Here is a 15135-nt window from a genome sequence, read left to right on the forward strand (position 1 = left end):
AAAAAAAAAAAAAAAAAAAAAAAAAAAATCTTTGTGTGTGTGTATGTTTTATGGGGCACATCATACATTAGTATATAATAAAATAAACATAGATAAATATGTCTATCTGCTAGAATTTCATCCAAATTTTTTAACTAACTGTGGTATGTAATCAAAATAATTCAGGAATCACTGGCCTAGAAATAAGCTTGTTCCAACTAAAGGAACTATAATCAAGAAAATTTTTGGTAAATTTTATTACAATTAAAGAAGTCTTAAGAGGAGCCAAATGTCTGAACAACAAAGTCTTGTGTCCAGAGAAATGACTATATAGAACAGCTATATAAAGCCCCTACTAAAACACAATGACAAAGCGACAGATCAACTAAGACTGAGAATCTTAAGTAATCATAAAGTAATCATCTATATTCAGTTACCCTATTATTTACTTTCTACTTTCTCCTGTTCTATAGAAATACAAAAATTTACAAAAAATAGCAAAACATCTTTCTTTGTAGCAAATTAAGTCACTCTTTCCTCTGCAAACTTTTATGTTATACTTTCATAATTTGTCTTAAATATTACTTAGGCATATTTGCTCTCACACTCAGTTCACTACAAATTTTAGAGGAAACAATCTCTCAATCATTTCCTATAACCCAAGCTATGCATTTATTGGAAACTGGACAAATAATGAATGAATTGAACAAATAATGAATGAATGAACAAAGAATATCCACATGACTTATCAAAGTAAGCCTCAAAGTCTGTGTGTAACAGAATTCTGTTTCTTATACACTAGCCAAGGAAAGGCAACTGCATGAATGTCCATCCTGACAAGGAAGGAGTCAAACACTAAAGTGGTCCCAAGGACCAGCTATCCTCATTAGAGATATTTTACAAAGAATAGCATAGAATTAAGAGACCATGTTACTAGGAAACATTTTCATTTTGTTTATTCTTTCCTCTCCTTTCCCTATACGCAAACAATGAATCATGGAACACTACATCAAAAACTAATGATGTAATGTATGGTGATTAACATAACATAATAAAATAAAATTTTTAAAAAACTGTATTTAAAAATACAGATTTTTATATAGCTGATTCAATAAGGAAGTATTCCTCCTAATTTTATATAAATTTATACATAATTTTGTATAAATTCTCAAAAGAGACCTGAGAATTTTCTTTGATATAAAAGAGAAAATATAAGGTTTAATTTAATAATACTTAAATACTTAAGAGACAATAATAACGCCATGGTATAAGCCACTGATTCTGATGTACCTAAAAAGGTGTTTGTCATCAACGTAACATTTATTTGTAGCTGGCAAATGAATACTTTTGAAAGCCCCAGGATTACAAAAATCTCCATCATGAGGCAATTTATTTATGGTGACCTACAGCACAACACATGTAAAACTATTTACTTGCCCTTAATCTCTGAATCTAGAAAAACTACTCTAACATGGAAAAAGTTAACAGCAAAACAGACCAATTTCATAAATAATAATAATGTTATTTCATGGAGGAGGAAAAGAAAGAGGAAAAAGAGGGGAAGAAGAGGGAAAAGGGGGAAGGAGAAGGAAGAAAAAGAAAGAAAACAAAGAGGAAAAGGTAAAGAGGAAGAATTATTTTTTAAAGATTTATAATTTGAGGGGCACCTGGGTGGCTCAGTTGTTGAGCATCTGCCTTCAGCTCAGGTCATGATCCCGGGGTCCTGGGATAGAGCCCCATGTCGGGCTCCCTGCTCAGCAGGAAGCCTGCTTCTCCCTCTCCCACTCCCCCTGCTTCTGTTCCCTCTCTCGCTCTGTCTCTCTCTGTCAAATAAATAAATAAAAACTTTAAAAAAAAAAAGATTTATAATTTGAGAGAGGATGCATGCGCACGCACACACACACATGAGCAGGGCGAGGGACAAAGGGAGAGGGAGAATCTCAAACAGACTCCAAGCCCAGCACAACCCACGGCTCAATCCCAGGACCCTGAGATCATGACCTGAGCTGAAATCAAAAGTTGGACTCTCAACTGACTGAGCCACCCAGGCACCCCATAAGGAGGAAGAATTTATTGTTAATCGCACACTTTTAAGTTACAGGCACTATGCTGAATGCCTTCATTCAATCTCAAAACCCTGTCAAAGACACATAGTATTACTGTTCTAATTTACAGGTCATGAAAGCAAGGCTTAGAGAGGTCAAGCAGCTTTCTCGAGAAAAGAGAGTTGGGGCTAGAACCCAGTTCTAATTCCAAAACGCACACCTTCAAGCAATCCATTTTGTGGATCCCGTATAAGCATTTAATGATCAAAGAAAAGTTTTACCACATAATTCGACCTAGCTTTCCCAGTCCCAGAAGGCCTAGCACTAGCATTAAAACACTTGGTGATAAACAAATAAACCTAAGAGTCTGAAAGAAACGATGAAGAAGCAAAAGGTGAAAACCAAAACATTTTTTAAATTCTCCAATACAAAATGTCTACAAGTAATCAAGGATATATGGTTAAAGACACAAGAAGCAGGAAAAGGCCAAGCCACAGGAAGCTACGAGGACCACGGAGAAAACAGAAGTCAAAAGAACAAACAATTCAAACTTAGAAGACAGGCAATGGGTATTAAAGAGGGCACGTACTGAATGGAGCACTGGGTGTTATACGCAAACAATGAATCATGGAACACTACATCAAAAACTAACGATGTAATGCATGGTGATTAACATAACAATAAAATTTTTTAAATGTATAAAAAGACAGTATTTGAGCTGGACCCTGAAACAGAGTAGCATCTCAGACAGCAGGCATGAGGGAAGAGCATTTAATACAAAGGGAATAACAGAACAAAGGCATAAAGCAGAACATAAAAAGCACCTGTTTTGGGGGACTAGTTCCAGGAAGCTGGAGAAGAGGGTATGGGAAGGGCATAGTGGAGGAAGAGACGCACAAGACTTTGGAAACCACACTGGAGGCTGGACTCCATTCTTTACCTGAAATACAAGCATGGAAAGTCTCCAGGAAAGGAATATCATGAGCACACCCAGATGTTAGGAATCTAATGACCTCTGTTGAAAAGGAGTTGGAAAACAGTCTGGAAATTCCTCGGAAAGGCAAACAGAGAACTACCATATGACCCAGAAATTCCACTCCTAGGAATACACCCCCCAAAAATTAAAAACAGGAACTAGAACAGATACGGGCATACCAATGTTCATAGCAGCACTATTCACAAGTGTCCATCAACAAGTGAATGGATAATAGATAAGCAAAGAAAATGAATAATGGATAAACAAAAGTGATATATACATACAATTCAGCCCTAAAAAGGAAAGAAATTTTGATATGCTACAACATGGATGGAACGTGAAAACATTATTCTAAGTGAAATGTTAGAAACAGAAGGATAAATACTGTATGTTTTATGAAGGATCTGGAATAAGCAAAGTCATAGAAATAGAGAGTAGAAGTTACCAGGGGCTGGGCAGTGGGGGATGGGGGATGGCAAGTGATTATTTTAATGGGTACAGAGTTAATACCAAAGATGATGAAAAAGTCTGGTGTATAGATAGTAGTGATGGTTATACATTATGAATGTATCTCATGATGCTGCCTTACACAGTTAAAAACTATTAAAATTTTAAATATTATGTTATGTATATATTAGCACAATTTAAAGAAAGAAAGGAACGAACGAACGAACGAATGAACGAACGAGGGAAGGAAGGAGGGAAGGAACGAACGAACGAGGGAAGGAAGGAAGGAGGGAAGGAAGGAAGGAAGGAAGGAAGGAAGGAAGGAAGGAAGGACGGACGAACATGGAGCAGCCTGCCAAGTAACATGTCTACATAGACAAACAGGTCAGATATTTCTCCCACAGGTTAATCCCTCTCAACCTTTGCAAAGTCCTGAGACTCACTCTATATCTTTTCATTTTTTTTTCCTGAGTAACTCTGGAAGACTTCTTACTTCATTTCACTGCTGCCTTTTTCCCCACAGCCTTCCCATGAGGCTTCCAGTAGAGAAAACCAAAAGACAAGCAGAAAACAAAAAACTCAGCAGGGGAAAACAAAATAAATTCCTATCAGTAATGTCTTCAAATTTGCCCTTCTGACTGAAAAATGAGGACTTAACAACAGAAATAAGAAGTTGACCTTAGCCAGGTAAAGGATTCAAGAAATAAAAGCTCGACCTTAAAAAAGACAGAAATTAAAAAGCCCTCATCCCAAAATAACTAACAATAGCCAAGGAAAAGGAAAAAGAAAAGAATCTATGGATTCAAAACCCACAAAGAAACATCTCACTGGAAGTATTTATTATACGTAGCAGGAAAACAAAATAGTCATACTGTTCTCTTCAATACAATCCTTTATTATGTGGTGTAGTAACAGAGGTATGAAAGCTCAAGCAGTCTGCCTCTTACTAGTCCCCTCACCCTGAGAGTCTATAAAAAGGAATAACTATTTAAATCACAAAGTTGTCTCTCATGTATTAAATAAAAATGCACACGTAAAAGCACTTTGTAACCTGTGAGCCCTTTTTAAATAATACCAAATTTTAGACTAGACTATTTCTGAATATTTTCTCTCTATAAATAAGCACGAACAGAACAATGAATTATTCATTTTGGGCAAATGTACTTTAAAAATTAATGTGCTTTGATGTTTTTTGAAGACACCTTCTATCCATCAGAGGGTAATGATATAATTCTTATTTTTCTTGGGGAAAATAAATCAAACATTTAGAAAGCTCTAATGTGCTTTTTAAAACTGGTCACTCCTCTTTGGAGAGACTTAATTAAGATTAAGAAAAAAAATTCCCTCTTAACATATATCATCTTTGCTCAACTTTGAACATAAGATTAGCCTACACAGTAATTTGTAAATCAGTTAGTTTTCCACATATATTACAAATGAATGACTTCAGGGGCGCCTGGGTGGCTCAGATGGCTAAGCGTCTGCCTTCGGCTCAGGTCATGATCCCAGGGTCCTGGGATCGAGTCCTGCATCGGGCTCCCGGCTCAGCGGGGAGCCTGCTTCTCCCTCTGACCCTCTCCCCTCTCATGCTGTTTCTCTCTCGCTCGCTCTCTAAAAAATAAATAAAATCTTAAAAAAAAAAAAAATGAATGACTTCAAAGAATAAACACATTTTCTATACTAACAGGAAAGAACAAATTAACTTAATACTTTTCTCTTGGGAATATGATACTTTTGACATGAACAAAGAATTAAATTTTCAAATTATCTAAGTTTTTACTCTAAAAATCATCATCAAGAATCTAGTTGATTTTAAATTTACCAAAGTAGTTTGTTTTCTAAACCTAAGGGTTGATGCAATTCAACACTCTTAATATATTCTAAACTAACTGCCTTGGGAATCACCATTTTTCACTTGTACCTACCATACTTGTAGGCTGATTTACCCTGATGCTTAAGCAGACTAGCCATAATGGTGTACATGAGACCTAGAATCAAAAAGCAAATGCCTACAAGGGGCAGGAAGTTAATAAGAATGAATCAAGCAGGAATAGCTAGGAGCTATGGTGCCCTGAACAGATCACACCCAAGCCAACATCATCACCAATGCTCAGCTCAACCAACTACTGCTCCAGAAGGTGGTCCCTGAGCTGCTACATCTTCCTATTCTCACAAAAGCCAGAAATCTGCATTTTTATATAAAACATCTTGACTTTTAACTGTTAGAACTAATTTAAAAATGTAAAATACTAATTCAAAACAAAACATCCGTTGGCTGCCAATGTGTGGCTCTTGCATTCTTCTTAAACACCTGCAGTTTCCCTTCCTTCCCTCTGTCACGATTTTATCCCCACCACTTGTTTCTCCAGAAAACACAAACCTAAAGAAAAAGGAAAAGTTAAGACGCGGAACAAAGGAGCTAGATGTTGTTAAAAGGTATAAACCTGGAACACTTCAAATTTTCTAAGAGACTAGATCTTAAATCTTCTCACCAGAAAAAAAGATAGGATAATTATGCAACCAAAGCTAATACTACCAGTGTTAATCAACAGCACTTTATAAACGTATCAAATCCACACACTGTATAGCTTAAACTTACATAATGTTATATGTAAATTACATCTCAATTTTTTTTTCTTTTTTTTAAGAAAAGGAGCTAGAGAATACTAAAGCTCGGGCATCTTGTTACTAAGCTTGAAGTAAACATACTTCAGTTTTAAAAATATGAAAATCAGGGTGCCTGGCCAACTCAGTCGGTACAGCATGAGACTTCTGATCTCAGGGGCGTGAGTTCAAGCCCCACGTTGCGTGTGGAGCCTACTTTAAAAACAGATAGATGATAGATAGATAGATAGATAGATAGAGAGATAGATAGAGAGATAGATAGATAGATGATAGATAGATAGATAGAAAGAATGAAAATCAGAGCTACTCTTGCAGCCTTGGTGGCTCGACGTGAACTAGTAACTACATCTACTCTGCCAACAAAATCCTAAGGCATCTTCTGCACCCATGGAGCCAGGTGGGCTGGAGCTGCAGACCCAACTCCACTACTTCCTTGCTACCTCTACCTCCTCATCATTTATTTTTTGGTTTTAATGAAGCATAACTAACAGTGTTATACTGGTTTCAGGTGTACAACATAATGATCCAACAATGCTGTACATTACTCCATGCTCACTGTCGTAAGTGTGATCACCACCTGTCACCATGCAACATTATTATAATAGCATCGATATATTTTCTATGCTGTACTTTTCAACCCTATGACTAATTTATTGTACAACCTGAAGTCTGCACCTCTTAATCCCCTTCACCTATTTCACCCATTCCCCCCTCACCTCCCATCTGGCAACCACCAGTTTGTTCTCTGTATTTAAGAGTCTGGGGTTTTTGTTTGTCTCTTTGTCCACTTGTTATGTTTCTTAGACTCCACATCTAAGTGACATCATATGGTATTTGTCTTTCTGTCTGATTTACTTCACTTGCCATTATAGCCTCTAGGGCCATGCATGTAGTTGCAAATAGCAAGATCTCACACTTCTTTTGGTCAAGTAATATTCTATTTTATATATATATATAAAAACATATTACAACATTCCACTATATATATGTATATATGTGTATATATGTATATATAGATATAGATATAGATATACACACACCACACATCCTCTATCCATTTATCTATAGATAGACCCTTGGATTATTTCCAAAACTTGGTGATTGTAAATAATGCTGCAATAGACACAGGGGTGCATATATATTTTCAAATTAGTGTTTTCATTTCCTTTGGGTAAAAATCAAGTAGTGGAATTAGTGGATCACATGGTATTTCTATTATTAATTTTTTGAGGAACCTCCATACTGTTTTCCACAGTGCCTACACCAATTTACATTCCTACCAGCAGTGTATGAGGGTTCCTTGTCTCCACATGCTCACCAGTACTTGCTATTTCTTGACTTTTTGATCCTAGCCCTTCTGAAGGGTGTAAAGTTATGTCTCATTGTGGTTTTTGACTTGTATTTCCCTGATGATGAGTGATTTGATCATCTTTTCATGTGTGTGTTGACCATCTGTATGTCTTCTGTGAAAAAATATCTATTTAGGTCCTCTGCCCATTTTAATCTAATTATTTGTTTTTTTGGGTGTTGCATCTCCTCATCATTTAATACCTAACGATATAGGGGCACCTGGCCAGCTCAGTCAGAGGAGTGTGTGACTCTTGATCTCAGGGTCATACCGCCATGAGCCTGAGGATAGAAACCTGAGAGTTAGAAACCACCGGCAAATAGAAACCACTTGATCTCAGGGTCATGAGTTCAAGTCCCACATGGGGTGCAGAGATTAGGTAAATAAATAAAAAACTTCAAAAAAATGTTTTTAAATAAAAAATAAAATAAAAGCTAACAATGTAACTCTAGAATTGTTGTTAAGAGAAATAAATAAAATCTTGCACATAAAATACCTAGGCCTGGTAGGTAACCTGCACATGGTCAGCACGTAATTAAATGTGTGCTAAATATACTAGTGTGGTATATTATAATCCTTACAATTTTGTACTTTGGGGAGAAGAAAGCATTGGAGAGAGAAAAAAAATTCTGTCTCAGGGCTTATCTGTGTCAGTCTGTGTGCATGCCCTTTGCTGCTGTTTCCCTCCCTCAATTAAAAAACACCATATGCTTTGACATTATTCCATTATTCTAAGGACCAGTGATTTGCCAGTGGTTTCTAACTCTCAGGTTTCTATCCTCAGGCTCATGGCAGTATCTGTAGAAGATGTAAGAGTATAATTAAGACGCCTAGCATCTTTACTAGAGTGAGGTTCCAACTCTTCCCAGTCAAGACTTTTACCACCAAATCACCAGTCTGCAACTTTTAATAAATTGAATATAAATTATTACAGCTGAAAGTCACCTAATGAAGTCACACTTGTGACAACCTCCCAAACAAAAAAATATTCCAGTGCTTGGTTTGTTGGATGCAAGTACATTAGGCTGAATTCCTCTTAACCTCCTTAAAATAGCTTACCTGGCCCTTCCCAATGCATCCAGCTCCCTCTCCTCTCCCTCCTTGCCACCAAGCTCTCCAAATATACTCTTCTCCATACACTGTACCTCTGTACATCCTCTTCCCTCAACAGGAACACACTCCTAATAAAATAGGTATCTAGCAATAATAAATCAGTTTGGGATCTTTTAAAAGAATATCCTGTTCATGTTTAAGAGATCTTGTATTTACAACTAGTAAGATTCTGCTCTGAAGCTAAACTGAGTTTGTACTGCCAGAATAAAACCAATTTTTGGAACTCCCTAGGCGATGACAATTATAGTAATATGTTTAGAGAAATGAATATTGTTTTAAGTAAATGGCCAAATAATTATAACTTGCTGATCACTCAAATCTAAGAAAGCATTTTAGTTTTAAAAGCTATTATAAGCATAAGCGTAGATAAGTTCACCCAGGGAACTAGTAAAAACCCAAAAGCTTAATGAAATAAAATATAAAGACCCATCAATTAGCTTATATTTTACTAATAACACCTAAATACTCTCCATATTTCTAGAACTGTAATCTAACCAATTAAAATAAATAAAATGCATACTATGCCAAGGGGGAGAAGAGCTTTTAAAAGGTACAAAATTTCACTAGAAAATGCGAAGTGCAGAAGTGTTGGAATCAATCATAATCCTAAAATACCAACTAAATGTAATTGAAAACAAGCTAAAATCCAAGTCATTTTTATTTTTAAAAAAGCAGATTAGGTTAGGGTATAAGGAGGGATGAAAGGCAGAGCAAAGAGAATTTTTAGGACAGTGAAAATACTCCATATTATAATAGTGCAGATACATATTATTATAAAGTAATCCAAAAGCAAAACAACTCCAAGAGTAAACCCTAATGTAAAACTATGGACACTAAGTTATGATGATGTTCATCCAATTTAGCAAATGTACTACTCTGGCAGGGGATGCTGATAATGGGGGAAGCAGGTGGGGACAGAGGATTTACAGGAGATGCAAAGGCAAACGCCTGTCCTGTGACAGCACTCTTCTTCCACTCAATTTTGCCGTGAATCTAAGACTTCTCTAAAAAATAAAGTCTATTAAGGGGCACCTGGGTGGCTCAGTCGCTAAGCGTCTGTCTTCAGCTCAGGTCATGATCCCAGGGTCCTGGGATCGAGCCCCACATCAGGCTCCCTGCTCAGCGGGAGCCTGCTTCTCCCTTTCCCACTCCTCCTGCTTGGTTCCCACTCTCACTGTCTCTATCTTTGTCAAATAAATAAATAAAATCTTTAAAAATAAATAAATAGATAAAAATTAAAAATAAAGTCTGTTAAGTGGAGGGGGGAGCAGATCAGAAAAACTACAAATCGTTGCTGTATGTAGGAGACTCGTTTTCTTTTTTAAAAAACTGTATACAGCATTTATAATTAGCAGGTCTGAATAAACTAAAAACTACATGACAAAGCTAGCATGATAATTTAGCGTTGGATTATATTTGAAATACTTTTCTATCAGTATCCTATTGAGACCCCTTTGCAGCATTGTTAAGTGTTATCTCCTAATACCTTCAGGGAGCTTGTTTAAATAAAATGTATTCACACACCCCTTCTGTTCATATATGCCGTCCCTTCTAGACACAAATTATTTATCCTCCTCAAAAGTCTATATTGATTGTCTACTCTCAATAGTACATTTAGGAGATATAAAAAGATCCTAACCCTCAAGATACCTTCCTCTGAGATCTTACAATCCAATCCTGGGAAAAGATCAAAATGTCCAAGGAAGGATACTCCAAGTAGTCAAGTGGTAAACACACTAAACCAGTCTGTCCTTCTGTTTTCCTTCACAGAATGCTTTTCTCCAGACTGGACCCTCCTCATCTTTCAAATCTCAGTATAAATGCTACCCCCCCCAGAAATCCTTCCTGACACCATCCTGCGATCTTCTGTCACAGCGTCCCATTCCTTTGCTTCACTGCTGGTTTGTTGTTTGTTTTCCATTCCGTAATTACATATTTGGTTGCTGGTTTATAATATGCAGCCAATCTCGGGTCATGGTCCCGGGGTCCTGGGATCGAGCCCCACATCGGGCTCCCTGCACCGTGGGAAGCCTGCTTCTCCCTCTCCCACTCCCTCTGCTTGTGTTCCCTCTCTCGCTGTGTCTCTCTCTGTCAAATAAATAAAATCTTTAAAAAAAAAAAATATGCAGCCAATAACAGACTGAACATCCCTAAGCAGGGGCAAATTCCACTTTATTATCAAGAATTTGCAAAGCATTCGATAAACACTGGTTAAATGAAAGCACAGGTCTGGGGCTCAGGACAAAGGGCTGGGCTAGAAGTATTGGGGTAGAGGTGGTAATTTTACCCATGATAATTTACCTATTATCACCTGTGGAAAATGTGGGGGTTGTCAAGGGAAGAGAATCTAGAATCAAGAGCTGAGGAAGCCCAACATTCAGAGTCTGAGTAGAACTGGCCGAGAAGACTAGGCCAGACAAGTCAGATAAACCACAGGGAAGCCAGAGACACACAGTGTTTCAAGAAGTCAGTATTCCCTCCCCCTGCCTGTGTTCTCTCACTCTCTCCGTCAAATAAATAAATAAAATCTTTTAAAAAAGCGGGGGCGGGGGGGGCGCCTGGGTGGCTCAGTCGGTTGAGCGTCTGCCTTCAGCTCAGGTCATGATCTCAGGGTCCTGGGATGGAGGCCCACGGTGGGCTCCCGCTCAGCGGGGAGCCTGCTTCTCCCTCTGCCTCTTCCCCTGCTTGTGCTCTAGCTCACTCACTCTCTCTCTCCAATAAATAAATAAAATCTTAAAAAAATAATAAAAATAAATTTAAAAAAAGAAGTCAGTATTCAAGTGCAAAATGCTGCCAAGAGGTCTAGTAAAAAGTGAACAGAAAAGGATCCCCTGGGTTTCATCTGAGGGAGGTTACTGGTGACTCTCATGACAGCCCTGTCAGGGGAGTGTCGGATGTGATGACAAACTGCTGAGCTCTTCCCAGGTGAGGAAGCAGACGCACTATCTAAGGGTTAAAACTGTGGAAGGCAACAGAAAGATAGGTGACAGATGGAGACCTTCAGGAACCGAGCAAAATGATCCTGAACACCCACAAGGTAAAGAGAAGCTTGTGTCTAAACAGCATGAGATGCCAACAGGCAGGGAAGCAATCCTCAGCACCCTGAAGTACACCAGCACGGTGAGGTGATCCTGAAAGGTACTGCAACGACTGGGCACACCGTGAGCACTCAGTGTCAGCTGCTGCTGCCTGTTTCACAGACTGTCTCTTCATCAGGCTGTCAGCGCCCCCAGGAGGGCAGAGACGACGGGTTTTATCCACGCCTGCATTCCCAGGACCCGGCACCATGCAGAGGCTTGGCACGATACAGATGCTCAATACATACTTCCAAAGGAATCAGAATGCAAAAGGCAATCGTAACTATTGATTCTGTTCTCTAATTATTTTTACGTTTTTTTTTTTACTGTGGGATGACGTCACTTGAGCATAATAGTGTTCCTTACTCTAAGTATTACCGCATTACCCCTTACTTCCCCTATCAGACTCTAACTTTCTCAACAGCGAACTCATGTCCGCTCATCCCACGACACGCTCGGGATCTTGCAGGAAGTCGGGCTAAATACTCATGAACCTGGATAAACGGCTCCTTACTAAAGGGCTGTGACAGCAACTTCACAGTGATCCCAAGGTCACCAGCCGACCCAAGCGCGGCAACGCCAAAGGCAGCGCTCCCCCGCGCGGAGCCGGAGCAGCCGCCTTCCCGGCAGGGGGCGCTGCAGCCTCCTCCGAAGGCCGCCGCCCGCCTCAGTCCCCGCCCCCCGTTCCGCGGTCACCTGCAGCGGCTGCATTCGGGCCTCCGCTCGGCGGGCTCCACCGGCAGCTCCCACAGCGCCTCCGCGCCCAGGGAAGCCTCCGCCGGCGCTGTGTCGCCCTCCCGCCGCTCCTCGTCGTTAGGAGTCTGAGACCTCGAGGGCCCAGACGGCCGCGCGACGGGGTCCCCGGGTGTTCGCGCCTCTTTCTGCGGCTCCATGGCAGGCGCTCAGGTCCCGCGGTCACATTATGTCCTCGCTGCCGCCGGGGGGCGCCACACGCTGGAGAAACCGCCTCGCGCCGCACGGCGTCACGCACGCACGCATGCCACGTACAGGGGGCGGGTCCCCGAAGCCCAGGCTCGAGGTCCCGCCCCGCAGCGGAATCGGCACGAGCCTATTGGTCGGTGCTCAGTGGGCTATGAGACTAGAGCCAAGAAGAGAAGTGTGGGTTGTCCTGGGGAGCAGGTGGAAACAGGTAAACCTCTCTGGGACAGGAAAAAGAGGAAAACCCTCAGCAGACACATCAGGGAGCAAACTCGAATGTGCCTTCCTTAATGTCTCCCCTTTAAAAGTGAAAATTAAGTGGAATTCTGTAGTTTCCACCTTTGAGATTTAAACTGGTTGCGTGCATACCGCAGGTGCAGCGAGGATGTGCTTGATCGCTCAAGGCCAGCAAGAGAGACGTTTGTACGTACTGACAACTGGATTCGCGGCTGGTTAGTATTTCGTATAAATTCTTATCAAGAAAGGCAGGGAGCTGTGTCCTGTGTCTTCTACATCTTGGTAATCCTCGTCGGCATCAAGTATACTATTTTACACTAGACACCAGATGTTTCTTAAACAAGGTTTTTAAGTTTTCTGAGGCCCCTAAGATCAGGAAGCAATCAGAGGACTGAGATTTTGTGGATGAGGGGGGAAAAAAGCCATAGAAAGATAACTAGTTAAGAAAAAAAAGATAACTATTTAAAAAGAAAAAGAAAAGAAAGATAACTACTTTGCCCAAGTATTTACAGCTCCTGGATAACAGCAGTATAGCCTGCAGTGTTTTGAAAAGCCAAAATGAAGTCCACCTTAGAATGAAAGCAGAATTAGTATTTGCCCAAAATGGGCACTGATACTTTTCATTTATTAATACTGTATGTTACTTCTACCAGTGTTCAGCATTTAAACAAAAAAATTAAACTTAGTTTTCATCAGTTATCTAAGTTTTGCAATCATAATTATTTGATTCCAGAGCCATGAAGGATTAAATAGAAAACAAAGCAGATTCAACACTAACAGTAATAGAGCAGTATTGTATTTCTTAAAGTGCTTATTTCAATATTAGGTTTTCAGTCATCTTAAAACCAAGCTGATGAATAGAATACAGGGCTATTGTTTATAATTATTTTGCATTCTTTTCTGCTGGAAACAGTTCCTGTCATTTCTTTCGGAGTACTCTAAGAAAGAGATAGAAAAAACCTGAAAGACCCACCTGGTGATGGATGGAGGATGGGAGAAAAAACTGACACATAGGCCAGCTGAAATTGGGAAATAATGAAAAGCCAGAGACTGTAGAAAGAGAGGTGAATCAGAAAATAAAGAAATATTGGCTGCAGATTTAGGATGGAGAACTAATTCTTTAACTGCCAGAACTAAATTCTCATGTGACAACCGTTAGACACTTTTCTCTACTTTCAAGACATGAAATGTTCTCTTATGTCATTTAAAGTTCCTCCCAACTGTGAGGTATGTGAGGGCAAATCAGTCCTGACAGCCTACTTATATTTGGCTCTCCCTTTAACCCCCCCCAATCAGATTATTGGCTGTACAATTCCAAGTATCCAAAATCCAATCATTATCTCTTCTACTACTTCTGCCTTGGTTCAAGCCCCCATCCTGTCTTGCATAGGATATTGCCATAGACACATAAGTGGTCTCTTGCTCTATCCTTGCTTTTCTAATAAATCTGTTCTCCCAGAGGTTGACCATAATCAAAGAAAACTCCCATGTAGCAGGGATGTAGAGTTGGGTGAAGAGAGTCATCCGTCCTCTGGAAAGCAAGAAATTCACCCATTATCCAGGTTTATTAACCCTGACCTTGAGAAGCCCAAAGAGATGTATCACCTACCCAGCAGCTGCTACTTTATGTGAGGTTACCATCCTGGGGTAGACTCAGGTCAGAATAGATGTCAAGGATCCAACGTCTGAGAAATATCAAGATATCAAGAAGGGGAGCAAAAGCTCCTTTAAGGTACAGTACTGATTTATGAGTGCAAGAATGTTGCAAGATAATCTATTATTATGTTAATTTATATATTGTTTATCTCCCAACTCCTAGAAGGTAACCTTGTTTGCCTCAGGAGAGTGTGAGTGGTAAAAACTGATTAGAGACATCACAATATCAGGCTGTGGGGTTGGGGGTGGGGGGGTTGTTAGGGCTGGTAAGTGCCCTAGGGTAAAAGCAAAAACTGCTACAGGAAAAATTTCTCCTAAGTGGGAGGGGGACAGAGGGCAACCAAAGTCCCACCGCCACTCCCACATGCCTCCCAGGAGGTGAGGCAACATCCAGATAGGAGGAATGAGGGAATGACTTCATGCATGCCTAGAGGGAATGAATGGTTTCCAGCCTCATAAAGATCCTGCTGCAACCACCAGAATACTTGGGGCCAAGAAGACAAGAACAGTGGCATCTCAATGGTAGCAAATGAGAAAAATTCCAGGGGCCTCCCTGAGGTTTCAACACACGGTATAATCCTTGAGACCTTAAATGTCACTGATAAGGGAAAGAACCTCAGTAATGTCTGGGTCTGGGATTGAATACCATGCCAGGGCAGCAGAATGAAGATCCAACATTGGATAAACTTGGAT

At 39.9% G+C, this 15135-nt stretch overlaps 1 protein-coding gene across 1 annotated transcript in view; it reads right to left on the minus strand.

The window, feature by feature from the left end:
• Positions 1-12503, minus strand: part of DTWD2 (DTW domain containing 2) — a 105036-nt gene extending 92533 nt beyond the window's left edge. Inside the window, exon 1 of the mRNA XM_021701971.1 lies at positions 12307-12503. Coding sequence (XP_021557646.1) covers positions 12307-12503 — 197 coding nt within the window. The remainder of the gene's footprint in view (positions 1-12306) is intronic.
• Positions 12504-15135: the final 2632 nt, after the last annotated feature.

Source organism: Neomonachus schauinslandi, chromosome 7, assembly GCF_002201575.2.
Source record: "Neomonachus schauinslandi chromosome 7, ASM220157v2, whole genome shotgun sequence".
Lineage (NCBI taxonomy): Eukaryota > Metazoa > Chordata > Mammalia > Carnivora > Phocidae > Neomonachus > Neomonachus schauinslandi.